Source organism: Ursus maritimus, unplaced genomic scaffold (genome assembly GCF_017311325.1).
Source record: "Ursus maritimus isolate PB19 unplaced genomic scaffold, ASM1731132v1 scaffold_4, whole genome shotgun sequence".
NCBI classification, from domain to species: Eukaryota; Metazoa; Chordata; class Mammalia; order Carnivora; family Ursidae; genus Ursus; species Ursus maritimus.
Genome location: NW_024426552.1, coordinates 83674160 through 83702043, shown reverse-complemented (window position 1 = coordinate 83702043; position 27884 = coordinate 83674160). Strand labels below are relative to the sequence as shown.

At 35.3% G+C, this 27884-nt stretch overlaps 2 protein-coding genes across 2 annotated transcripts in view; one reads left to right on the top strand and one right to left on the bottom strand.

Annotated features, from left to right (window-relative positions):
* The window catches only part of PIK3CA (phosphatidylinositol-4,5-bisphosphate 3-kinase catalytic subunit alpha), a 77207-nt gene extending 58237 nt beyond the window's left edge, over positions 1-18970 (top strand). The window contains exons 9-21 of the mRNA XM_040621582.1: positions 1-104; positions 4022-4146; positions 5035-5116; positions 5553-5717; positions 5919-6022; positions 7467-7638; positions 10167-10273; positions 10794-10915; positions 11926-12004; positions 15711-15881; positions 16377-16494; positions 16603-16754; positions 17782-18970. The exon at positions 1-104 is cut by the window's left edge and continues 31 nt beyond it. Of these exons, the coding sequence (XP_040477516.1) occupies positions 1-104; positions 4022-4146; positions 5035-5116; positions 5553-5717; positions 5919-6022; positions 7467-7638; positions 10167-10273; positions 10794-10915; positions 11926-12004; positions 15711-15881; positions 16377-16494; positions 16603-16754; positions 17782-18052 (1772 nt within the window). The 3' untranslated portion in view covers positions 18053-18970. The remainder of the gene's footprint in view (positions 105-4021; positions 4147-5034; positions 5117-5552; positions 5718-5918; positions 6023-7466; positions 7639-10166; positions 10274-10793; positions 10916-11925; positions 12005-15710; positions 15882-16376; positions 16495-16602; positions 16755-17781) is intronic.
* Positions 18971-23960: 4990 nt separating this feature from the next.
* KCNMB3 (potassium calcium-activated channel subfamily M regulatory beta subunit 3) overlaps positions 23961-27884 on the bottom strand; it is a 19542-nt gene continuing 15618 nt past the window's right edge. Inside the window, exon 4 of the mRNA XM_008705309.2 lies at positions 23961-27484. Coding sequence (XP_008703531.2) covers positions 27086-27484 — 399 coding nt within the window. The 3' untranslated portion in view covers positions 23961-27085. The remainder of the gene's footprint in view (positions 27485-27884) is intronic.

Below are 27884 nucleotides of genomic sequence, written 5' to 3'. Positions count from 1 at the left end.
GGTTCAGCAGTGTGGTCAAGTTCCCAGATATGTCAGTGATTGAAGAGCATGCCAACTGGTCGGTGTCTCGGGAAGCAGGATTTAGTTATTCCCATGCAGGACTGGTAAGACAGATGACTGAGTTTTCTTAAGTATCAATCATAATCAGTGGATTTGGGTTTTTCCTCTTTGTTAGGAGAAGGGTTCATATGTTTTAGTTACGCTGGCGTAGCTCCTATGGGCTCTGGACAGAGTTGCAATATAATCACATTCTCCATATGCTAATGCCGTTCTGCCTCTTCTTAGTTTATTCAGAGCCCTAGCCTGCCTTCATTTAACAAATATTTATTGAATGCCAGCTACATGTTTATATTTATTGTATGAGAGGTACTAGGTAATAAAGTTGTGACCTAAAGAGACCTCTTTTGCATATACAGTCTAATGGTAAAAACAGACATTAACATGGTAAAAGAAATATAAGATTATAAATCATGGTAGGTGCTATGATGGAAAAACCAGTAGTGTGCCAAGAATGACTACAGAGGGTTGGGATGAAAAACTAATATATATTGGGTTCAAGAAAGAACTTTTTACTCCTCTGACATAGTAACCTTAAAGTTGAAACAAAAATATGAGTATGTTATTGGTTGAGCTTGGAAGCAGAGTTACCACCATACTCCAGACCCCTAGAAAAGATTACATATAAAATGGAGTTTAAATATGGATCAAGTTGTCTGATCTTGGCCATTACTTTGGAACCACAGTATAACTGGGTTCAAGGACCATTAACTCTTACTTCTCAAGGGCAAAGGTGTCAGTGCTAAGAGAAGAAGATATTTTTGTTCTTTGTTGTCACTTTCCCTAGTTTCCAAATTTATCCCTTTTTCTTTGGCCTGGTGACACCTTATAGCTAGACCAACCAATGAGTCTGGGGCCAAGAGGTCCTGAAATATGCCTGCCTGACTAATAGCAGTACCCAGGGGCAGCTGGAATCCTGCCCTGAGGAACTTTTAGTTTATAGCTGTGTTCTCAGTAAGGAGTTTACAAATCCCTTTTGTCAACTGATTAGTGATAATCATAACCTTCCTGCCAATATACTTTCAGAGATATGTAGCAGGTATTTTGATAAGTACAAATTAATTTAAAACATTACTGAATTCTATCAGATATAAAAGTACAATTAACTTTTTCACATTAAAAAGGAATTCTTTTTCTTGAAAAATGTAGCCACTATTTTGTAACTTTAATTTCTTTTTGATAATTGCTAACATTTATCAAGTGCTTACTGTGTATCAAATGCGATGCCAGTCAATTTTCACGGTTTATCTCATTTAATCTTAAAAGCAATCTTTATGAGGGTAGTACTATTATAATCTCTATACTGCCAGTAAGGAAATAGGCTTGAGGAGTTTAAATAACTTATCCAGTATCACTGAGCCTCTTACTCTTAACTGTTCTGCTGTAACTGAACAGAAGCTCCTTAATTTTGAAATTGGGATTGAAATATTGATGAGCATTCCCATGAATTGTCCATAGTCCTGTACCATTAGTTATACCTATAAACCAATTGAATTATGAGAGTCAAGTCACTTTAAGACTCAATTATCTCCTGTTTTTATTCATACATTCACTTTACCATCAGAGTCTGTCTCAGTTAGCTTTTGAGCTTATTTGAGCAGTTCTAACTCTGTAAGGATTGAATATTTTAGGACTTTTTTTCTTAGAAGAATTTTTTCTTTAAAGAAAAAAATTTGTTTATGATAGAATAAAACTGGTTCATTTTTTCAGTTACCATTGGGTCTATTGAAAACTGTTGTAAATCTAAGATACAAACAGTATCAAAGGTCCTGGAAGATAGAGGGGACAAAATTACGCCACTTGAGAATCATTACTCCAGACTCTAATGATGATGGTAAAATTGATCATATAGGTAAAACATCAAATAATATCCTATGTGAATTTTCTCGAACTCAAGATATGATCAGTGAACAATATATTTCCAAGAACAAAAAGGAAATATGGTATTCACATTCAGTTAGTCATTCAACAGGAATAGCTTCAACACACAATATTTTTTTATGAGAACCTGGACTACACCTCATCTTTCTTTCCAGTTTTAATGCTGCTGTATACCAAAATTTACTTGATACACTTTTTAAGTGGATAAACATCACAGGCAGGTGTGTATGCAAAGATGAGTGGAAGGAAAAAGGTGATGTAGAAATATAAAATTGCTTGGATTACTACAAAAGTTCTCAAAAGTATTACATTTTGACAATCAAGTACAAGAAGAAAAACCAGGAATAATGATAAGCTAGAACTTACTAGATATGCATTTGAAGTCAGGAATCAGTATCTACAAGATGCGTATGTTCCAGACTCATGCATGACGGTTGAGGAGCAAGCAGTTAATGATATTCAAAGGATGTTGCCCATTTTGGATTCTGAATTTGGTTCTGCTGTGTTTATATTCTTAATACAATGTCTAATAAAGTTATTTTTCACAATTGTTTTTCACAAAATTTTTTTCACAGTTGTTTATCCTTTAAGTTATTTTGTATTAAAAATGAAAACAACTAAAAAATAAGCCAGTAATATTAAGAGTCCCTTGGACCGAGATGATAAATGGTAATGACTATTTTTCCTGGTGAATCGAGGGTTAAGTATTTGTTATTTCTAACCTGGAGTATTACAGTAGCCTCCTAAGTGCTTCCTCAGTCTACAAAGCCCCTAGAATAATCTTTATAAAACATAAATAAAATCCAGACCTTTTACCCTGACTTGCAAATTTTATGTGCTCTGTACGTGACATCCCATCATTCTTCCCCTCGTCCACCAGGCTTCAGGCTCACAGATCTTCTTCCTATTCCTCCCTCACGCCAAACTCATTCTCTCCTTGGGTCACTTTCACTGTTTCCTCCATCTGCAGTGGTCTTTTCCCTGATCTTAGTGTGGGCGGTTCTTTCTTGTCATTTGGATCACGAATTAAATATTCCCTTCTCAGAGGTCGTTTCCAAACACCCAGTGTTAAGTAGCCACTCTCATTCTCCATTACATCACCCAAAGTATTTATATCAACTTGCCAATTTTTTTTATTTGTTCGTTTAATTTTTCACTATAACGGGGACTCTGTTAGTGCAGGTTCTTTTACTATTTAAGACCCCCAGCAGTAAGAACAAAACAAGGCACACAGTACATGTTTTGATAAATATTTGTTGATGGATATGTGCCAATAATATTTCTTCATACTGTTGGATAAATTAATAACATATAAATGTTCATAAAATGTTAACAAATGTTAATAAAAACCAAGTGGCATGGATGCCTGCTTTCATTTTTAGCCATTGTGAATATGTGTAACCCATTCTAAGGGATATATACTTGTTTTCATAATATATTAATATACATTCATAATTACTCATTATGCAGTTAATATATCTGTATTTAAAGGGAATAAATACATTACTTGGAATCTTGGAATTATACCAAAGGTTATGATGTTTTCACCGTAGTTTCTAAACATTTAATGTCCTGTGTTTTAATGGGGGTATTTCTTTTCCTTTTTTCTCTTATTTATTTTTACTTTTTGAATTTGAAAGCCTTGCAGTGATTATAAGGATGTATTCTAGCAAAGATTATGAAAGAATTTACATTTTTATTTTATTATTTTACTATTTCTTATTATTCCAGAAACATGAGCAGATTAGTTAATAGAATACTAGGAAGGGGCCTCATCAGGAAGAGAAGTCAGTTACTCACTTCTACCCTCTAGTACCCTAGTCTGGTCTTGTCCCTGACTCACTTTGGCAGTTACTGTTCTGTGGCTGGTGGTAATGTTAACTAAGGTACTGGATTTGTTCCTCAAATACTGCCTTAAGTTGATTCTCCCCTATCCCTGAAAATAAAGGCTTGTGATGAGAATAAACTGTTCATAACAGTTAATAAGCAATGTAAAGTTGTTGGCCATTGTCTTTTTTTGTAGATCACTCATGAATCCAGGGGAAAATGTAGCAAAGGAAATCATATATTACTTTTTTTTCAGAGTAACAGATTAGCTAGAGACAACGAGTTAAGAGAAAATGATAAAGAACAGCTCCGAGCAATTTGTACCCGAGATCCTCTATCTGAAATCACTGAGCAAGAGAAAGATTTTCTGTGGAGCCACAGGTAAATGTTTAGATGGCGATTCCCTGTTTCTTCTGTTACAGAAGAAACAACTGATTCTGGCTTATCTTGCGGGTTCTACCATACCTGTTAAAGTACATAAAGCATAATTTACATGACGTTATTATAAGCATTATTCTTTTTTAAACTGTAGATAAAGGTCAATATTTCTAGAAAATCATGCTGCATTAGTACTAACTTTCCACCTTCAAGCCTTGAAGCCTTTTTTAAAATTCTAAATCCCTGATATGACTTTTTTAGGATTTGGTTTGGGGGGCTTTTTAAATGAAATTCAAGATCCGAAAAAAAAAAAAAAAAAAAACCTGTAGCTTTAGATCAATTTAGTTGTGATGTAGTTGGTCTAGATATTTCAATTTTTAGGTGTTCCTTCCATTTTTTTCTTACACTTCTTCAAAGTAACAGTGCAGTGCTTTATTTTCATTTATGAAGAAATTACCCACTACTTGGGAATTATACACTGGTTTACTTAAATAAAGCAGTTGCAGTGCATTTCTATAGAAAGTCCATTGAAACATAAATTTTGTCCAGTGACTACAGTAGAAGTGGCGATTTTTCTCATGGTTTCTGTTGGGTAAGTAGGTAAATAAAAGGAGCTGTATAGTGTTATGAAATAAATTCATAATTTTTTCAAAGTATCTGTCTTTCATTTGGATTTTTTGTTTTGTCTTCCTTGACATTATAACTAAGTATATATGTGCATAAAAATGCAACTATAGTGTTAAATGCTGATTTCTTTTGATTTTAAAGAAGACTAGTAATGTTAAGTTTTGAAAGTATTTGGAAAGATTATATAGTTGAAAATTTAGATATCTAGGCCTTTTGAATAACATGCAAGAATGTTTTTTGTTTTGTTTTGTCTTTTCCACACAGACACTATTGTGTAACCATCCCTGAAATTCTACCCAAATTGCTTCTGTCCGTTAAATGGAATTCTAGAGATGAAGTAGCTCAGGTAAATGCATGTTCGAGATTACAGAATAACCGTTGTCTAAAAGTGGGGTGTCGCTCAAATTGTTTTCTCTCAGAGAGTCTTCATAAATATAAGAGGTGATATAGACTATGTTTTATATTAATAATGATAATACAGTGGAGAAAAATACCATTCACACCACTTCCTCTGATACAGTTAATTAGACTTGAACATTTTAAACACCAAATTCATAAGGAGAGCTCTTAACTAATTATGGTGCACTGGGTGTTATACGCAAGTAATGAATCATGGAACTTTACATCAAAAACTAGGAATGTACTGTATGGTGACTAACATAATCTAATAAAAACATATTATTATAAAAAAAGTAAAATAAGAAATTAAGACAATGTCTTAGAGCGTTCACTCACAACTGTCTTTCCTTTTTAAATATGATTTATTGTCTTTCCCGTAACAGATGTACTGCTTAGTAAAAGATTGGCCTCCAATCAAACCTGAACAGGCTATGGAGCTTCTGGACTGTAATTACCCAGATCCCATGGTTCGAGGTTTTGCTGTCCGGTGCTTGGAAAAATACTTAACAGATGACAAGCTTTCTCAGTACCTAATTCAGCTAGTACAGGTAAAATAATGTAAAATAGTAAAATAATGTTTTATTCTAAATCCATGCAACTTTATCCAAACTGTGGATCTTTATCTACTGATTTTATGCTTTTTTAAAAATCAGTTACCAGTAGTGCCTACTTACTTTCTAAAAAATTTTCTTTAAAAATTGACCCTTATTGATGCACCATTGTTTTTATGTTTGTGTTTAATCACATAGGTCCTAAAATATGAACAGTATTTGGATAACCTGCTTGTGAGATTTTTACTCAAGAAAGCATTGACTAATCAAAGGATTGGGCACTTTTTCTTTTGGCATTTAAAGTAAGTCACATTATTTTCCCATTAAATTCTTTAGATATATATTACTTGCTTTCTTAACAGATCTATAAATATTACTTATATACTGTTGTTTTTGTCTGAAAAAGTTTCCATAATGAAAGTGTATCATACCAGTGGTAGGCTTCGCTTCAACTTTTCCTCTTTAATATTAAATAAGCAGTATAATTCAAAACTGAATTTTACACAGAAATGAGAGCTAAAATATTTTTAAAGACTTTGATTTTACTTTAAGCAAAGGGAAATTTGCTAGATTGATATTGGTTAATATTACAGTTGGTTTTACTGTATGTGTGGATTAAAATACCCAAAATAAAGGGGAAAAAAAATCCTGCCTTGGAATTCAGAATAATAATGACAGAAATCCCAAGTTTCTTACTAGAAAACAAGCTAATTAAAAATTAAAAGTATTTTGGCGCCTGGGTGGCTCAGTTGGCTAAGCAACTGCCTTCAGCTCACATCATGATCCCCTAGTCCCAAGTCCCGCATCCCGCATCGGGCTCCCTGCTCAGTGGGGAGTCCCCTTCTCCCTCTGACCCTCTCTTCTCTCCCCTCTCATGCTCTCTCCTCTCTCTCTCAAGTAAATAAATAAATAAAAGAATTAAAAGTATTTTGTAGAATATGATCTAATACTCTGAGATCATAAGCCATACACTGTTTTCTAAATTTAGTAAGATTTATAACTTGATTTTTTTAATAATTAACTTGATTTTTTAAATGTTAAAATGAATCAAAATGGAATCTCAGAGCTAGGTTTAAAATAACTTAAATTCAAAGACAGTATAGAAAAGGGACATGTATGCCACAAGAGTCAAATAGTACTCACTCACTCTTCACTCCTTCCCTATTCATTTTATTACTTTTGTCCTGAATTTATTTGTTTCATGTTTATATATCTTTCCTTGTAAGTTCTTATTTAAATTCCAGTTAGTTAACAAGCAGTATAATATTAGTATTACATATTAATATTACAATATGTACAATATAATAATTAAACACTTCCATACAACCCCCAGTGCTTATCATTAAAGCAAGTGCACGCCTTAATCCCCGTCCCTATTTCACCCAGCCCCCACCACCTCCCCTCCTGTAACCCATCAGTTTGTTCTCTATAGTTAATAGATCTTGTGCTAAGATTAGTAAATGAAAAGTAGTTGAAATAGGCCTAAAGGCTAGTTTATTAAATTTACATTTCCAGGAACTATCTTATATTCTTCATTATTTTGCTTCCAAATGATAGATTTTAAATCATTTTATTGTTAGTATGATTGTAACATTTATAGGATATTGAAAATGGGTTTTCATACTTTTTTAAAAAAGACTGTATATGTGTACTTATTTAAGACCATATATATAATGCAGTGTGTGTGTGCATGCGTGTGTGTGTTTTGGTCTTTTTTTTTTTTTTAATCTTATGCTGCTCTTTTAGATCTGAGATGCACAATAAAACGGTGAGTCAGCGGTTTGGCCTCCTTTTGGAGTCCTATTGTCGTGCATGCGGGATGTATTTGAAGCACCTAAATAGGCAAGTTGAGGCTATGGAAAAGCTCATTAACTTAACTGACATTCTCAAACAAGAGAAGAAGGATGAAACACAAAAGGTATGTGAATCTTCAGTTTGTTTTCGAGACTCTTCATTGCAGTGGGCAGGGTGGTTTGAGAGGCTGGTGTAGATGCGGATTGTGGACGTTAGAATCCAGCATATCAGGATTTGGATCCAAGTGCCACCGCGTCTCGGCTGGGTAATGTTAGACACATTATTTAGTCTTTGAGGTCCATTGTCCTCATTTATAAATGGCAGTGATGCTTTCTCCATAGTGTGGCTGTGAGAATTAAATTACACGAGGTGCACTGACGCACACATCACAGTCCCCAGAGTGCAGGCGGTGCCCAGTAAATGTTAGTCCTTTCTTCTTTCCCTCGCTTCTCTTTTACACAGCCCTCACTTTTAAAATTATTTTTCCTTATTTTATGTCATTTATTTTTTAGTAATGACCCTGAAAGTAAGTGTAAAGAAATTAATTTGTACATTTCTAAGTTTAAAATGGACTCTTAGTCCTGCAGTGAACATTATCACACATTCTGGTGATCGGTAATCTAGCCTAGTGTAACTGAGGAATATGAAATGTAAGGCTTTTTTATGACCTCTTCCTCCTTCCTATCCTTTTTCAATCTGCCACATCCTGTAGTGAAAAGTGAGATCGTTCCTCACCTCTAATGAAATGGGGAAAAAAAAAAATCCCAGTATATTAGTCCCCAAGTACAAAGAATGTAAATTGGCAGTACCGAATGAATTTTTCCAACATCTTCATTGATACTGCATGAAAAAAAATTTTAAAGAAAGTTACTGTATTAATCTAAATGTCATAGAGTGGGTGAGTTGATTTTATTGAACTTGTGAAATAGAAGTTCAGATAAATGATAGAATATAATTGTGGGGGGTGCCTGGGGGGCTTAGTTGGTTAAGCATCTAACTCTTGATTTTGGCTCAGGTCATGATCCTCAGGGTCATGAGATCAAGCCCGGCATCAGGCTCCACGCTGGGTGTGGAGCCTGCTTAAGATTCTTTTTCTCCCTCTGCACCCCCTCCTTGCTCACACTTGCTCTCTAAAAAAATTTTAAAAATAGTAATAGTGATTGTACTGTTTCTGATGCTGGAATCATGAGCTAGAGGGAACTGGACTGCTTTGAAAGAATAAAACTTACTATATTGTAACAGGTAAGAAAAAAAGAAACTAGATATTAGTTAAATTTGCAAATATAGGCATTTCTTTTAGGTGGAATTTTCATATCGCAGGTTGGCTTTGATACAGTGGAACGTGAAAGTCATTATTCACTTTACTATGGGCTTAAATGGGATTGTGATAGGGAACTGAAAATGCCATAAGAACAAAAGCAACTTCTTTGAGTGGTTTCATGCATTATCGTGACAATGATAAAGCATTGGAAGCAGTGTGCTAACATTAGGGTTGATAGTGATAGAAAAAGAACTGCTTTTACATGAGCAAGAGCTGCCCTAGTCAGTGATAACTAGATTTTCCAGCTGCTCACTTATCCATAGCAAAAAAGAAAAGAAAAAAAAAAACTATTACTAAAATTACAGCATGAAAATGAATTTATCATGAATTCCTAGCTTCTAACCTCTTTTGTCCCCCACTTATCTTTTATATTTTTGATAGATGAAAATTTCCTAAAATAAAATGGCAGTTATTGCATGATATTGCTCAGCAGTTTGGGCTCCGGTTTCAGTTGATTAAAAAGAGATGTTTCTGCATACATACCGGAACCTGAGTATACTGTGCGACTCAGTGTAACAAATGTTTCTCTAAGTCTTTTTCCAAACAATTTCCTTTAGCCTTACTAGACGTTTTTTAGTCAATAGAGAGAACATGACTATGGTGTTTTCTGCAAAGCTTAAAAGTAAAGTTACTAAGCTAACCTGAGATCTCCATAGTCTGTCTTCTAGAACAAAGGTCAGCAAACTTTTTTTTGAAAGGCCCGATAGTAATTATTTTAGATTTCACAGGCCCCGCAGTTTCTGTTGTAATCAACTCTGCTGTTCTAATGTGAAAACAGCCAGTATCTAAATGAATGGGCATGGCTCTATCCAGTCCAATTTGATTTACAAAAACTGCCATAGTTGACCAAGCCCTGCTCTAGAGCCAAAGCACTGCCTGTGTCAGCATGCAGAATTCTCACAGGACAGCACACAGCGCTGCCCCTCTTGCTTCTGCCTGAGGTGTGTTGCTCTGTGTGATAGAAACCTTTCTTTTTTTTTCTTTTTTTTTTTTTTTTTTTTAAAGATTTTATTTATTCATTTGACAGAGATAGAGACAGCCAGCGAGAGAGGGAACACAAGCAGGGGGAGCGGGAGAGGAAGAAGCAGGCTCATAGCTGAAGAGCCTGACGTGGGGCTCGATCCCATAACACCAGGATCACGCCCTGAGCCGAAGGCAGGCACTTAACCGCTGTGCCACCCAGGCGCCCCGATAGAAACCTTTCTAATCAGAATACAGGATATGGATTCATGGACTCTACAATACTGAGGTTCCAACATACAAAAGAGATTAACAGTTAGTTTTACCTTTCATGAAATCAGTTTCTAACCATGATTATGCTCATTTATCAGGTACAGATGAAGTTTTTAGTTGAGCAGATGCGGCGACCAGATTTCATGGATGCTCTACAAGGTTTTCTGTCTCCTCTAAATCCTGCTCATCAACTAGGAAATCTCAGGTAATGTACCTTTTTGGAAGTTTTATTGATATATCTAAACAAGGACCCTTCCTGGAGAAAATCTTAAGAAAAGTTAAAATGTCCATTATAATTAGAATGTTCAATTATATATGCTTTCCTCTCCCATTACCCTACCTTGCAAAATAAGTTGTTCGGGTTTCTTAAGTTCAGAACTGCATTTGGTCAGAATGAGTTTTTATTATTTTAATAATAGAGTTTAAAACTTTCTCTGGCCAGAATTTCTGGTTTCATTTCAAAAATGAAATGTACTGTCTGTAAAACGAGTGGCATGCCCCTATGTTTGTCAAAAATTCATGTGCTATTATATAAGAAAGTTTTAAGCTTAATATTTCTTTTTTCTTTATGCTCCTTTAGAAATGAATTCATAAATGAAATTGAGAAGGTTTTAAATTTTTATAACACTTCAAAAAACTATATTGTCTGTGTATTTTAATAAATTTGAGGGTTAAAAAGAATTTAAAAAGCAAGGTGCCTAGTAAAGTTTTTAACTATTTTAAAGGCTTGAAGAGTGTCGAATTATGTCCTCTGCAAAAAGGCCACTGTGGTTGAATTGGGAGAACCCAGACATCATGTCAGAGTTACTCTTTCAGAACAATGAGATCATCTTTAAAAATGGGGATGGTAAGGAAGAGTATTAATGAACTTATGATGCATGAATTTAGCTATCTTTTTATACACAAGGTATTTTTGAACCATGAAGACTATCGAAAGCCATTTAAGGAATATGCATGTGGTAAAATATATAATATTAAAAACAGATGTCTTAACCTTTAGCAAATGTATATATAATTATTAAAAAGAAAAGAAATACTAAATTTAGAATCGAAAGGCCTGAAAGAAGTTTCTAACTATAATTTACTTAGCTGTGTGAGTAGCCATTCATTCCATAAATATTTGATGTGGTAGGCCATCAAATTGTAAGAATAAAAACAGAGTCCCTGCCCTCTAAAAGTTTATAGTCTAGCAGGAAGAAGACATTCAACAATAATTACAAAAATAAAATTATAATATGGTACAAAAGAAAGGTGTAGTCTGCTAAGAAATCATATAAAAGAAGGTCCTAATGTACTTGGAAAACAGCCTGTGGCAGGAAGCAAGGGGAGAATCATTGATGGGTTTCCATTGGGAAATGACATTTCAGCACTGAATCCTGTTAACCCCAATATTTATACACAGGTTCAAATTTAAGGATTCAAAAAAATAAGTACTTTAAATGTTTTAATTTAAAATTTTTGTGAAATACGTGCTAGCTTATCCTACATTGTTATACAGATGGGTTTATGCAGATACTTTAGAAATGGGTTAAAGAATCAAGATATTTTAGTATGTCAGAACAATATGCATATATTGTCTCCTAAAACATAATTAACGTAAATGTTTGTTTTGTCTCTGTTTTCTCTATCCAAAAGAATAGTATCCAAATTTAAAAGTGTTTGATAATTTTGTATGAATTTGAGTTAATACAGATAAAACTAGATTAAATGAAAAAAAATCAAAATATTGCTTCTTATAGATTAATTTGAAAAGTAAAGATAGCTGTATTTATTTTCTGTTTGAAAGCAATGTGATGACATGACATTCAAGTTTGCATTTATGGCATTAGGTGGTGATACATATTATTTGAATTGCAGATTTACGGCAAGATATGCTAACACTTCAAATAATTCGCATTATGGAAAATATCTGGCAAAATCAAGGTCTTGATCTTCGGTAGGTAACCAGTAAGGCAACATATATGTTGAAAGTTATCCTGAAAAAGTTAACTATTAGTAAACATCGGTTATAAAGCATAAAGGGGCATGTATCTACGAAGAAATGTAGAGAGTAGTAATTAATACTAGTTGATTACGCTACTTCCATTTGTCTTCCTTTTCCTTAATGTAGAAGAGCTAAGAGATTCAGCTAGGCAAGAAGAGCTATCTCTAGTAAGTTGGCAAAGACTGCAACTGTGTCTGGAGTGTCACTTTTTAGGACAGAACATAGGAGACACAAAAGCCCCCTATTTTCATTCAGAAGTTAAGAGGTTAAAAGAAAGTGTCTTTCATAATATAAATTTTCTAATTTTAAAACTTTATATAGCCTCTAATCTTGAATCCGTTTGACAGCAAACTTTATGAAAAGAACTCATCTTAAAGCTTTTGCCATTCTGTTGGTTTCTGCCCAACCTTCTACAATTGTGTCTAAGTTTTCTGTCATGCTTCATCTTGTCCTTGACATTTCTGTTTCTCACAGTGTTCCCTTCTCTTTCTCATCTCTTTGCAAATCTAGAGTCATTCCAGCAAAGGCCACTCTCTTCAAAAGAGTTTTTGCCTGTAAGTGGGCATAGGGGTCAACTCTCGCGGCAGCAGCACAGCAGATTAGGGTCTGTTTGTATGCGTCGTAAAGACTGATAACTAGTATGTAAAAATATATCAGTAACATATAGTAGAATCGTCTTGTTGCAAAGAAGAAAAATGGACATGTCAAGTAATTTGCTAAAGCACAAAATTAGGTCATCAACTTGAAATTTTTAACTCCTGATTCTTTGCTTAGTCCCCTCTGCTTTCCCAAAACTGTTACACGGATCAAGCTTCCTCTTTTGGTATAATTTTCTGTGTCTGAGAGATACACATGCCGTTACTACCACTGCCCCCAGGAAAGTACAAAACAAAAGAGAATGCAGAACTAGACAGAGTAAAGGATTTAACTATATAACTCTGATAATTACAATATTTAATTGTAAATTAGTGACTGTGCTAAAAAGCATTTAAAGTTAAGCTAGATCATTGGAAAGTAAGCTGGATCTTCAAAAAGTTTTTAAGTCTTAGAATATTTTCTAAATTTTTTTAACTTAAGTAATTTAGGTAAAATTTTTTATTTTGATTTTAAATAAAAAATTTATTTTACAAAAGTCAGAGCATTTTTATTTATTCTTGCCAAAACTTGGATTCTCTGCTTGTTTTGTTTTGTTATGTCACAAGCCTTATAGGACTGTGTGACTCTTTAAACTATGAGCATGTTCAACAGTAATAAAATAAAAAGTAAGAGAGAATGAGCAGGAGTACAAGCTTAAGAAATTCTCACATTTACCAGGGCAGGTAGAAGAAAAGATTCCATAAAAGAAATGGTCAAAGGGATAGGTAGACCAGAGTGAGTAATTCGCAGAACCCAAAAGGGGAGAGATTCACAGTTTATGGTGTCAGGTTCTTCCGGGGATATAAGAGCATAAGGACTATGAAAAAGCCTTTAGATTTGATGATTCATGGTTAACTGTAAGAAGATTTGAGTCAGTAGAGTGGTAGGCATAGAAGTTATGCTACATGGAATTGAGAAAATGAAAATAAGTATAGACTATTCCTCTTTTAGGAACTTAAGAAGTATGGAAAGCATGGGCAGTAGTTTATGAGAATAACAAAGCAAGAAAAACCATACATTAGTACTTATGTGCCAGTTGGGATGTTTTTCTCATTGTGTCTTTAACTGCTCACACCTCCCTTGACTACATGTCCTTTTTGCTACCCTGTGATGAATGGGAAGTCCCCATATAGCACTTCTGCTGCATACCCAAGTATGGTTTTATCAAGTAAAGATGTTTGTGCGTTTTTAGAGTTGCAAGCCATACTAGCTGCTTTTTTCATGGAACACCATTTTTACTTAAAGAATAACTAATAGGGCACCTGAATGGCTCAGTCGGTTAGGCATCTGCCTTTGGCTCAGGTCATGATCCCAGGGTCCTGGAATCGAGTCCCGCATTGGGCTCCCTGCTCAGCAGGGAGTCTGCTTCTCCCTCTGCCCTTCCCCCCTGCTCATGATCTCTCTCTCACTCTCTGTCTCTCAGATAAATAAATACAATCTTAAGAAAAAAAAAAAGAACTAATAGATAAGCTCTGGTTATTGAGACATGGGTATTTGGCAGACATTTTCTTGAAAATGAATGATATGAACCTATCTCTTGAAGGTGAACAACTGACAGGATATGTTGTCAAAGATCAAATTTGAGCTTTCAAGCAAAAATTAGAATTTGGAAAAACTTGTATGTACCACTGTAAGCATAAGCGCTCCCCCAAAGTAAAGACTTTTCTGATGAGATCAGTGGTAATATTAACAATTGTGATTTTTTTTTTAGTTGGTATAATGAAAAGTGTCACCATCTGAAAGATCTTTGGAACTCAGTGAACTAATATCTTCCAAATGACCAATGCAGGATATGATAAAGTCACATATGGGTAAAAGTTCCATTCAGAGGCGAGATAGACTAATGGATTTTAACATAACAGAGTATGACAAGTTTATTGATATGGTTTCACATTCTGTATTGCAACTTGAGAAACTACCTTTTTTGAAGTTTTGGAATAGTATCAAAGAAAAATATCTACAATTATCTGAAAAGGCTATTACAGTACTCCCTTTTTCTACCTGCATAATGGTAGAAGGCCAGAATTTCTTCATAGGCTTCAATTAAAACATTGCATTAGATTGAATACAATTGAAGTGTATATGAAATCCAGCTCAGTACTATGAAGCCAGACATTAAAGAAATTTGAAAATATGGGAAAGTGTCACTCTTCTTACTAAGAATTTCTTTTTTAAAGATTTTATTTATTTATTTGAGAGAGAGTGAGGGCAGAGGGAGAGAGAATCTGAAGCAGACTCTTGAGCACGGAGCCCCACGACCCTGAGATCATGACCTGACCCGAAACCAGGATTCTTTTTTAAAGATTTTATTTATTTATTTATTTGAGAGAGTGAGGGTAGAGGGAGAGGGAGAGAGAATCTGAAGCAGACTCTGTTGAGCACAGAGCCCCACAACCCTGAGATCATGACCTGACCTGAAACCAGGAGTCAAATGCTTAACCAACTTATCCACCCAGGGGCCCCAAGAATTGTTTTTTTAATATAAAGTTCTTTGTTTCGTAAAAGATGTTATTTATATTACCACATAATAGTTTGTTATTTTTAAATGAATTAATACTTTAATTTTTTAATTTTCTCTATTTTAATTGCTAATATCAGTAGATACAACCCACATAAATAAAAGCTCTTTGGGATCTCAGTAATTTTTAAGAGTGTAAAGGAATCCTGAGACCAAAAATTTGAGAACTGCTGCCCTAAAGTATTTAGATGTCAGCTGAACAAACTGAAATTCACCCATATTTTTAAAGTCATAAAGGTTTATAAAATTTTAATTGCCACAATAATCTTATTGCTTGTCTCTTACACAATTAGGTGCTTTCTCAGTTGAAGCTTATAACACACAATGGCAGATAATCTTGAGGATTTTTCTAGTATTTTTCTAATTTTAAAAGAAAACCAAAGTTAAAGGAATAAAGGTCATGCATGACAGATTTACACAAAGATTATCCCTGTATTAGCCTATTAAAATATTTGCTGTTTTGAAATTCCATCACTTAATTGCAAATGTCTTGATCCTTTTCAGAATGTTACCTTATGGTTGTCTGTCAATCGGTGACTGTGTGGGACTTATCGAGGTGGTGCGAAACTCGCACACGATTATGCAGATTCAGTGCAAAGGTGGCCTGAAAGGCGCTCTGCAGTTCAACAGCCACACACTCCACCAGTGGCTCAAAGACAAGAACAAAGGAGAAATGTGAGTCTGTTATTCCCTTCTTCCTATGTCAATCTAAGGTTTTGTTAGAAAAAAAAAAATATGCTCACCTTTTGAAAAATTTGAGAGTTTGTGTTCGATCAGAATTACTTATAATTTTGGAGAAACCCTATATACTCAACTTTATACATCCAGTTTTAGATATCTAAATGTGTTCTTCTTCTTGCTTATTCTTTTTTTTCAAGGTCAACATTGAACATTTCAAAATTTACTTCTAGTTCATTGTTAAAATGATTCGAAGAAAAATCTTTTCATGACACCTTCGGTATTTTTTCACCATTATAAGACTTATACTTTAGTCAGAGAATATCCAGAAATGTCCTTTCTAACACAAATCTTTGGACATAATTACTTCCTCCTCTTAATGTCAGTGATTGTTTTCACTCTTCAGTATAGACTTTGACCATCTTTTCCAATTTGGACGGGATTACTCTGTATTAACACACTACTCATCGGGTGTTTGTTTCTTCTTTGCAGATACGATGCAGCCATTGACCTGTTCACACGTTCATGTGCTGGATATTGTGTTGCTACTTTCATACTGGGCATTGGAGATCGTCACAATAGTAACATCATGGTTAAAGATGATGGACAAGTAATAGCTTTCTCTTTTTAAAATGTTTTGGCGTTCTTAAATTTATTAATTTGGGATACTGTATTTCTGCATTTGTCAAGCTATAATATAATTCTTTATTTTTGAAAGCTGTTTCATATAGATTTTGGACACTTTTTGGATCACAAGAAGAAAAAATTTGGTTATAAACGGGAACGTGTGCCATTTGTTTTGACACAAGATTTCTTAATAGTCATTAGTAAAGGAGCCCAGGAATGCACAAAGACAAGAGAATTTGAGAGGTAAGTTCAAGAAATCAAAAATACGGGGCGCCTGGGTGGCTCAGTCGTTGGGCGTCTGCCTTCGGCTCAGGGCGTGGTCCCGGCGTTCTGGGATTGAGCCCCACATCAGGCTCCTCCGCTGGGATCCTGCTTCTTCCTCTCCCACTCCCCCTGCTTGTGTTCCCTCTCTCGCTGGCTGTCTCTATCTCTGTCAAATAAATGAATAAAATCTTTAAAAAAAAGAAAGAAAGAAAAAATACGAAGTGCAGAATTCTTGCTGTTCTATCAAAATAATATTTTTCAAGCAACTTAAAATACGTTTTATTAACATTCTGGCCTGAGTATTTTAATGTATTTATTTATTGTGCAATGTTATGAAGAAAATTGGAGAAAAACCAATTTATTAAGTTAATGAAGGCCTGAAATGATTTATTTAGTTAATTAAGGCCTAAGAAAGTGATTCTTAAACTTCTTAATATATTAGAAGTTTTTATTTACTGCCGTTTAAATAATTGGACTACACCTTCTCTATACTGATAAATAATGTATAGTGCTTAAGACAACATTTTTTAGTCCTACAATTTGAGGAAATCAGTCAACTGTAATTACATTTATTTAAAATTTTTCTGGCCACCTTCTGATATATCATCAGTCTATCTTAAACCTAAACCTTAAAGTACTTTCAAAAACCTTGTATAAAATTAATTTTATCTGCAACTCTGTCCTGCCCCTAGCCTAAATCCCAAAGGCTTTAGTATGGACCATTTCTTACATTTAATAAATCCTTAGTAAACTGCTGATGTACCAGGCATTATTCTGAGGCGCTGGTGATAAAGCAGTAAACAGAATCCTTATGGACTCACAGAGTTTACATTCTAGCATGGGGCGAAGAGAACAGAAAGTGTTGGCAAGGGGAGTGGGGAGAGGAATGCTATTTTTTATAGGTTTGCCCAAGAAGGCCTCTCTAATGATGTGACGTTTGAGCAGAGACCTGAAGGTATTAACCCCATGTGCTCCGTACTGATCCAACTGTTCTTATTACTTGTAGGTTTCAGGAGATGTGTTACAAGGCTTATCTAGCTATTCGGCAGCATGCCAATCTCTTCATAAATCTTTTCTCAATGATGCTTGGCTCTGGAATGCCAGAACTACAATCTTTTGATGATATTGCATACATTCGAAAGACCCTAGCTTTAGATAAAACTGAACAAGAGGCTTTGGAATATTTCATGAAACAAATGAATGATGCACATCATGGTGGCTGGACAACAAAAATGGATTGGATCTTCCACACAATTAAGCAGCATGCTTTGAACTGAAATGATAACTGAGAAACCGAAAGCTCATTATCTGGATTCTATACTGCACTGTTAATAACTGTCAACAGGCAAAGACTGATTGCATAGGAATTGCACAATCCATGAACAGCATTAGAAGTTACACAAGAACAGAAATAAAATACTATATAATTTAAATAATGTAAACGCAAACAGGGTTTGAGAGCACTAAACTAGTTCATTTCAAAATTAAGCTTTAGAATAATGCGCAATTTCATGTTATGCCTTAAGTCCAAAAAGGTAAACTTTGAAGATTGTTTGTATCTTTTTTTAAAAAAGAAAACAAAACAAAAAAACCCCAAAATATATAGAAATGATGGAGAAGGAAAAAGAATGATGTTCTTTCTTTGTCTTGCAAATGTTCTATGTTTTGAAATTGTGGACACAAAAAGTCTAATATTGCATTGGTCCAAGGAAACTGAAGTTTGGTGTTAAATTACACTGAGATTAGAAAATAATGAAGATTTCTTATTTTTCCATTGCTGTTCAATTTATAGTTTGAAGTGGGTTTTTTGACTCCTTGTTTAATGAAGAAAAAATGCTTGGGGTGGAAGGGACTCTTGAGATTTCACCAGAGACTTTTCCTTTTTAATAAATCAAACCTTTTGACGATTTGGGGTCTTATCTGCAAAGTTTTGGAAGCAGTCACAAATGAGACCTGTTAATAAGGTGGTGTTTTTGGTTTTTTTTCTGGACAGTATTTACAAGAATCTGATTCTTATTTCCCAGGGAAATTCTGGGCTCCCACAAAGTACAATAATCATCAGAAAGAAAGAATGAGCAAGACTAGTTCTTGCTCCAGAATTGTACAGTATTCACCATAGGTTGATTTTTTTTTCTCCTTTTGCAATTGAATTGAATACATTTTTCATGCATGTTTCCAGAAAATAGAAGTGAGTATTAATGTTATTAAAAAGATTATTTTTTTTATTAAAGGCTATTTATATTATAGAAACTATCATTAATATATATTCTTTATTTACATGATCTGTCCCATAGTCATGCATTGTTTTGCACCCCAAATTTTTTATTGTTCGTAGCAGCATGGTCAGCTTTCCTCTTGGTCTGTGGGTGAGGCTCAGGCACTATCCCATTTATACCAATGACTAGTATATAACTGCATAAGGAGAACAGATTTAAGTTCATCCTCTTTCGTTTTATTTCTTTCTGTTTTCATATGACTCCCCCATTTTCCATCTTCTTTTATAGTTGGTAATGCCTCAGTCATGAAACTAGTTACCAAAATTAACACAATAGAATATCTTCCTGATTGCTTCAAACCCTCTACCGAGGTATGCTCATGAATAATACTTTATAATATGGGGGAATCGAAACCATGAACTTTTTACCTTTTTAGGCTATTTATGCAATATCTGGATAATAAAAGTAGGACCTTAAACCATTTTAAGATCATGTCCCATTTCCAAGCAATTAGGGCTCACTGTCCAACTTTATTAAATTGCATTTGAGTACAGGATACATTCTTAAACACTTTGGAAAACATTAACCCAAGGTGTAGGGGCTAACGCTAGTCATCACTCTAGAATCTGATATTTTACTCAGTATTTGAAATGAATGATTAATGCCCTAGGAAATAGCTTTAGCAAATGTCCAGGTGCCACACCAGAAAAGTGCAATAATTTACTGACAGTTTTCTAGATTAGGCATATTATTGGAATACAACTTTATTTAAAAAATGCACATTATATACTCTAGTAAAACAGCATCACTTAACGATATTCGTTTATGAAATCAGTTACCTATAATAGAAGTCTTGAATAGTAAACAAGGGACTCTAATACAAATACTCTTAATATTTGGCTATTTTAGAGCCCTTAAAGGGCCTAATTATTGGAGACTTAGGTACTTCACTAAAGCATGTATATAATATTGCCAACAAGAAAAATTAATTTGAGGATTAGGGGAACTTATTTCTGTAAACTGTCTTGGAATAGTTAAGAAGAATTTAAACTCCCATTTTAAGCAGGAAGCCAAATAGATTCTTTTGCAGATGTAGATTTCATAACTTATTAAAACTTCTTTAACATTTTGTGCCTTTTAGATATATTCAGTTAATACATACTAACATCCCAGTCTTTTCTATATCAGGGATTAATTACAGGAAAACTCAATGAAATGGTACAAATCTGAAACTCTGATGGTGGAAACTGTTAAGAGAACAGCGTTTTACCCGAGTGCCAAAAAAGCTTTGAAGCTTCCTTGCACGAAAGTTACATGATTTTTGCATGTCTCACATCAGTCCAGCTAGTCCCCTTCCCCTGGGACCTCTCCACCATTAAAACACAGCCACATAGCTTATTTCATCCATTTATTTTCAACAGTTATTACAACCAAGTTAATTCTATTTGAAGAAGTGTAGACAAATTTTACAAAGACTGCAGATTAAGCGATCTAGCTAAAAGCAAAGCGAATTTTAAATGAATCCCATCAGAGCTTAAGCAAGTAACATTAAAAATAAGAAAAAAGGGTCAGGTAGTGCTCAGAAGGCAAAGAACCAAAAATTGACTCGAATGCTACATGGGGTGACTAGGCTGTCAAGTCAGTGGTCAGCCGTTTCCAGGTACTTTGGTGTGTCACTTCCCATGGATTGGTCAGTTCCTGTGGCCAACCATCCTTGTCATTGAATGTGGTATAACTAACTATTGACTTTATAGTTTCATTTGGTCACTCGAGAAGTAGTTCCTTCAGTGACTATTTTGGAGGGGGGGGGAAACCAAGCAGGTTTAAAGAAAATAAAACCTAATTTTAAACACATTCTAGTAAGATATAATCTGAAAATCATGTTTTAACTTTTTATCATATTCTCAGTATACAAAATCATTTATTTTGAAGATTTTTAGACTGCTGTTAATTTGAAATCTGTTAATCATATTGTAGAATTTGGTTTTTAAAAAAAGATGTTTCTAATTGGATTTTTTAAAGAAGAATGGAATTTGGTCACTATTTTATGATAGAACCTAAGCTTTTTGTGGTTCTTAGTGTCCTCTGTAAAACTCAGCGTCAAGTTAATCAACTTTGAGGTTTTCCCTTCTAATCTGCTTTATATTACAAGCCCTTTAGGAAATGGGAAACTGGTGAATATACAATGAATTGTAAAATATTTTAATGTGTAATTTTTTCAACTGTGAAACTATGAATATTGGTTTTTTTGATGAAAACAGCTGCTGATAAAGTATTTTGTGTAAAGTGTAGTTCTTATTAATCAGGAAAATAATCAATGACTTGATTAGAATGTATATACCCTCTTGGATTTTATTTTCAATGGATTGGTAATTTTCACCTAGGGAAAACACAGTCCATCTGTATTCTTTTTCCATCAAAAATTGAGTGATTTAGCATTAAAAAAATATGAGCAGCCTATCTATTTTAAAGGAACCATGGAAATTTCACAGCACATAAACTTGGATTTGTTTCTTAATGATTTTGTAAACCCATCTAATTCATATTCTGACCAATAGCCCATGCTTTCCAACTCTTTGAAGACAATTGATTTCCAGCATTATTTTAAAGCCAGCAGGTTAACTTTTTCTGAATGTTTTAACTTTCTTTTGTTTCTATGTCTGCACAAACTGCAGACCTGGGCTGGACCCACACACTCAGAATCCACTTTAAAAATCGATTTTGATGTCCAAGACATCACTAACGTATTTCAGTTTAAAGACCATATGTGGTGTTAAGGGATTGTGGTGCTTCTACTATTTAAAAACAACTTTCATACTTCAGATGTTTTTGAGAAGAGGGGAATGTTGAAGGAGGGGGCAGAACAGGGAGGAGTTGTTTGAATGAGTCACATTCTTCATATCCATCCTGCTCAGAAGGGGCAATTCTAAGGGCAGCCTTAGATGGAGCCTTCTAAGAGAAGGCAGAAAGTTGGGAGTACATTGTGCATACCCTGAGGGAACTAACTCTTCATCAAGGATGGGATTGTGAGGGCTGAACCTATAAAACTCAGCACTAACAGGATCCTCGGATAACGATTCTTGGTGACAGAGTAATACAGCTGGGCTGTTTTTTAAAATATAAACACAAACCATTTTTATTTTTTAATTATTACATTAAAATTATAAGTGTGTCTTACATGCCATGGCCTGGGAAGCCTTTTTTCTTTTCTTTCAAAAGTTACTTTTACTTTCTGAAAAGATGATGGGGTTTAGCTCAAGATAACTACGGTCCTGATAAAATTGGATTGGTAACTCTACCTCAGAAGGTTAATAAGAAAAAAAAATAAATGAGTCACAATTCAATACTTCAGGCTCTGATGCTACAGAAATTTCCAGAGCACTGTAGTTTAGATTTATAAAAAGAGTTGGCATGCCTTATTTTTAATGGCATGGAGACTTGAGAAAAATTTTTGGTTAAAATTTAATCATTGCTGCAGCCATGGAAAAGGCTATAGCGCCAGGAGGCTTATGGTACTAGATTCTTGAATTCGGCATTTGAAATTAGTTGTGTTCTCTTTTCTTTATTGTTAGTGAAATTGGTGTGTGTGTATTTGCACACATTTCTATTTGTGTACACACTGCTTGCTAGTCCTAGTCAAGAGGCATCTTTTATAAAAGGTGTAAACATCAGGTTCTAAAGTTCAGAAGTGTTTAGAAGTTATTAGGAGTTTCCCAAGTTGGGATGTTAGTTTTTAAATAAGCTTATTTCATCCGAGTATTCCACTTAAGGTTTCACTCTTCCTTTTTATTCATGAAGCGCCATTCCTTTTCCTTAGTTTTAGACATGCTAAGATTACAGCCATGCTAGTTAGCATAAAGTGACAGTTATGAGCCATAAGGAAATTTTCTGACTTAATTTTTACACAACTACATATGAGTTTTAGTGGGGGGTTGGGGCTGGGTGGGGGGGTGGGGATCGGTCCATTGTACGTTTAGTGTAGTTTAGGTAACTGATTTTCACTACCAACAATAGACTCCATTCTTCAGGTTGGTAAGTATGGAAAGGTTTTTTTTTAATGCATTTCGTAAGCCAGTTAAGTCTGTAAATCTATCTGAAACCTTATTTAATCTGTCACTACAATGATTTTGTGGTTATGCTAAGAGCCATGTATATTTTTAGGTGATTCTTATTTTTGTTCCTCCTTCTAGGTAAGCAAGGAGGCAGAAAACTTTCATTGTTTTATATCTTCTCAAGATATCTTTAATAAGACTAAACTTGTTAATTCTAGTATGAATTTCCAAACATAGTCATGATCTATCAATTTCATAAGAACAGCCTCTTGTCAGTTTTAATTTTTGTTCCAAAGAGTGGTTGGAGAGCTTGGACTTCATGTGGTTTCTAGAAATGTTTTTGGCTGTGGAATCTAAGTTTCAAATACAATTAATAGTTTCAATGTGACTTTGTCCTTGGGCTTAATTGGGTTGAATAAAATCTAAAAGCATATATCCTTTTGGAACATAACACTTTAAATATCTCGGAGAATGTGGCACTACGAAAAGAAGACTACTAACACATCAAATGTTGACTTTGGAAGCTTCCAGAAGCAGCCCCCACCACCCTTTTTTGGCCCCTTTTATTGTAGCAAATCTATTTCTCTATATTTTGTCATTCAATGAATTGAAGTCCTATGGTATAATGCATTCATTAGGAGAAAAATGTTTTTAAATGTTCTTTTAATGATGGCCCAAAAAGGATTTGACACAGCAAGATGCATATGTTACTGTACTGAGACTACAGAATAATACAGTGTCACTAAGTTTAAGACCTCTTCCCAGTCTTGCTGTTCCCAGCAAGAAGTTTGGCCTGTGACTGCACTTACTGTTTGTGCTCATCAGAAACTGTCAATGTCTGCTTTTCTTTTAACTTTGCAGTCTGTAACATCACGCTCTTTATTAAAAAAAGAAAAAGAAAAAATGACTTGTGTCCAAACAATCCTTAGTGTACTGTGTATTTTAAACAAAAAACTGTGATAATTATATTTTGCCTTTTTTTTTTTTGAATACTTAAAAGCAAACCAGTATTGCTAATAATCAAAATTCAGCTGAACTTGAGTTCTTACCAAGTCATGACTAAGAACAGTTGATTGAAAACCTGAAACTATTATGCCTCAAAAGCCAATTTTTCTGCCCCGGTAAAGTGATGAATATTGAAAGAAATATGTTTGAATATTAACTTCCTTTAAGCATAAGGAATTCTGTGTTTGTATTTCAAGCAGAAATATATGTATACACATACACGTATGAATGTGTTTGTATATGCAGACAGACTTCTTTTCAAGTCATTTAAAGACCAGAACCTAAAAGTGAGGTTAGGCAAACTGGTTTAGCTTTCAGTTATTGTAAACCTTGCAAAAGGGGAGTCTGGGCTTTTCTTGGACCAGTAATACATGTAGGCATTGATACTTTGTACTTCTAAGCAATTAACAGCAAGTAATTGCTTAAATTTTGTTTCTTTGCCAAATGGTTTGCGTGACTTTGATTTAACATTGTTCTAAATTGACTCTGTTCTCCAAGCATAATGTCTCTCTTTCCTGAGATGAGATTAGAACCAAGTAGCCGCACTCTGAGTGGAAAACTGTAGCAATTGAAACACTTTAGGTTTCACACTTTCACTTTTTAGGTTTCAAATCAGTGGTTTTCAATTTGTTAGGAGAAAAATCCCAAGAATTAATTGTTGTTAGGTGCATGTCAAACTAAGAAATGGACTAGAGATGTGCCCTTAAGAAATCTATAGACTCAATTTGCAAAATTATAAAATATGTGTGCATACATCTATTTTATTTCAGGAAAATGATATACAAAATAATTTACCGTAACCTCTTAAATGGCATGTCCAGGACCTTAAATGTATGTTATATTTAGCCAAGAGAAGGTGGGAAGGAATCCTCTCCTACAGCTCCCTACCCTAGCCCCTATAACCAGCTGTCCAATGAAAGGTACCAAGGCTGACTGAATTTTATTTTATTTTTTAATAACGATTGTATATATTTAAGGCGTACAATATGATTTGACATGTATAGCGAATGATTATAGTCAAGCTCATCAATGTATCATCTCACGTAGTTACCTTTTGTGTGGGGGTGTGTGTGTCTGTGTGATGAGAACACCTGAAGTCTCCTTTCTTAGCAAATTTCCAGTATTCAAGATAGTATTATTGCCATCGTCTTCATGCTGTACGTAAGATCTCTAGACTTACTCATCTTATAACAAAGTTTGTACACTTTAATTCACATCTCCCCATTTCCCCCACTCCCAGTAATCGCCATCCTACTCTTACATGTCCTACTCTGCTTCTATGTATTTGCCATTTTTGGATTCCACAAATAAGTGAAATGCAATTTTTTTCCTTTCTGTGTCTGGCTTATTTTACTTAGCATAATGCCCTCTGGGTTTATCCATGTCCTTGCCAATGGCAGGGTCTCCTTTTTTTAAGTCTGAGTAGTATGCCGTTGTATGGATGGATACACACCTCATGTATACGTGTGTTCAGTGTGTGTATGCGTAAGACCACAGTTTATTCATCTATTGATGGACACAGGCTGTTTCCATATCTTGGCCATTCGTCAGTAATGCTCCACTGAGCTGGGGAGTACAGATTATCTCTTGGAGGTACTAATTTCATTTCCTTGGGTATATACCCAAAAGAGGGATAAGGCTGGGGAATATTGAAACTTAGCAACCAATTTTTTATCTACCAACATTTTGAGCCCTTTTACGAAGTGCCAGATTGAGCGAGGTGTTGTACATACTCTCCCTTGTTTGTTCCTTAACCCCATGAAGGAAGAGATTATCCTCACTTTATAAATGAGAAGAGAGAGGCTTGAACCTTCCTTTCAGTTCAGCTGAACTGCCCAAGGATACATATCTGAAAAGTTGTAATTACGGCCTACAAAGTCACATAAAATCCTCTGAGACACGTTTTTTTTTCTACCATGCTCAGTAGAAAGAGGAGAAAGCACCAAAACTGTTCATTACTTGTCAAGTCAATATTGCTCTAATTATTCAGTCTATTTAGTCATTTGTGATTTGAAATCCACGGCAAAAAGGCATAATATTGACTTAGAAGCAAAATTTCTGTTTTGATTACATCTGCGTATAAAAGTTGCTTCAAAAGTCTCATTATTGTCCATGATGTAAGACTTTTTAGTAAAATTTTAAGATACTTTGAGGCACATTGGTTTTCAGAACGAACTCTGTCTTCAACTCCTATTCAGCTTACTCTGGAAAGCACCTGTTGGGAGAGCCTTGTGACATTCATTAGTTAATAATCACAGTGGAGTCACTAAATAAAGGACGGACATTTGCTGACTCTCCACGCGGGACTTGTCTACAATGCAGATGATCTGACATGAATGTTAAATTCCACCCGGGACAGACTCTCCCTGCTTCACATTTCTGGCCGTCTCTCCCACTCCCACCAGCATGTGCACAAAGAATAAAATGAGCTTATGGAAAGCATAATTAACTAGAACAATGTGGCAGAAAGCAAACTTACATGGCACACGGCAAGGTTGAGTACGAACAGCTCTAAACTTCGTGAATGCGCTAGGCAGCAGCTTTTCTCCTTTATCATGAATGGGGAGGTTGAAGGGTAGGCCCACATTTGTTTGAAATTACCAGATCATTATCTTCCTCGCAGTGAATGACTCGCTCTTCACTAAGATTCTTTCGAGAAATATTTTGATGTGAGCTCTGTTGCAGAGAACGCGGCTGGTTGCTCAGTGGTCAGTAGGTAGATGCCCTCATTGTGTCTTCCACACCGACAGGGCCACGAGGGCCGAAATTAGATCAAGCACAGCTACCTGGAGCCCATGCTGCCGTGAGGGGAAAACGCTGCCTTGGCCCACGTGGAAAGAAATGTGGAGTAGAAGAAAAGATGGCGAGTTGTGTGTATTAACGGAATAGATGGAACACATCCTGAGGCTTTTTAAAAATGCTGTTTCGTGTGTGCGATCTCATACTTAATGTGAACTGCCTCTCCATGCTTAGTCTGCAAGCAAGCGTCATTAGGTTCTCAGGTGCAAAACTTGCCCAGCAGCCGAAGGCCAAGACTCTAATCTGGCCACCATCGTAAGATTTCTCTGCTCCTTTCTTGGCTCCTCCCCACACCCCACAGTTTGAATCGATGCTGTTCCGCAGAAGGTACTTCGCCGCCCACCTCATCTCTGCGCGCAGTGCTGTATTTCTCGCACAGCAGGGACAGGTACTGTGTCAATCTCACCATGCCCACGATCAGGGCACCCCCTAGCAGGGTCAGCGTCGGCCAGAACAAGCAGTGGAAGAGAGCCATGGAGTCGTACTTTTTTATGAGAATGACATCTTCAGACCGGCTGTCTGGACTGTAGAAGCATGAAAAGGGAGTCCCATTTTTGTGATCAAAGAATTCCTTTATGTCCAGAGCACTGTTGAGCAAATCATTCCTGTCTCGGTGGCACTTAGGCGTGTAAAAGCACTAGGAATATGGAGGAGGAAGAAAGATGAGGACACTGTCCCCAAAACCAAGCGTTGAAACAACAGGTTTGATTCTGAAAGAGCTTCAAACTGAAGCTACTGGTGGACAGTTTCAATCTCAGAAGGTGATGAAACTTGCAGAGCTCATGGGGAAGGGTGGGCGGGAGCGCACAGAGGGAAATGGCCATTTCCAGGCACAAAGCAGAAATGTGGGAAGGAATTCTTAGAATACAGACATTGCAGAAGAGGCAGTGACCAGCTTCGTGAAAGGTCCATGCTCTCTCCGCATACAGGCACTCGGTCTTTGTCCATTCAACAAATATCTATTGAGCTCACTATGTGCTTTCAACGCCTATGAATGCCTCTAGCCTAGTTGTCTTGATTTCCCACAGTAAAATCTT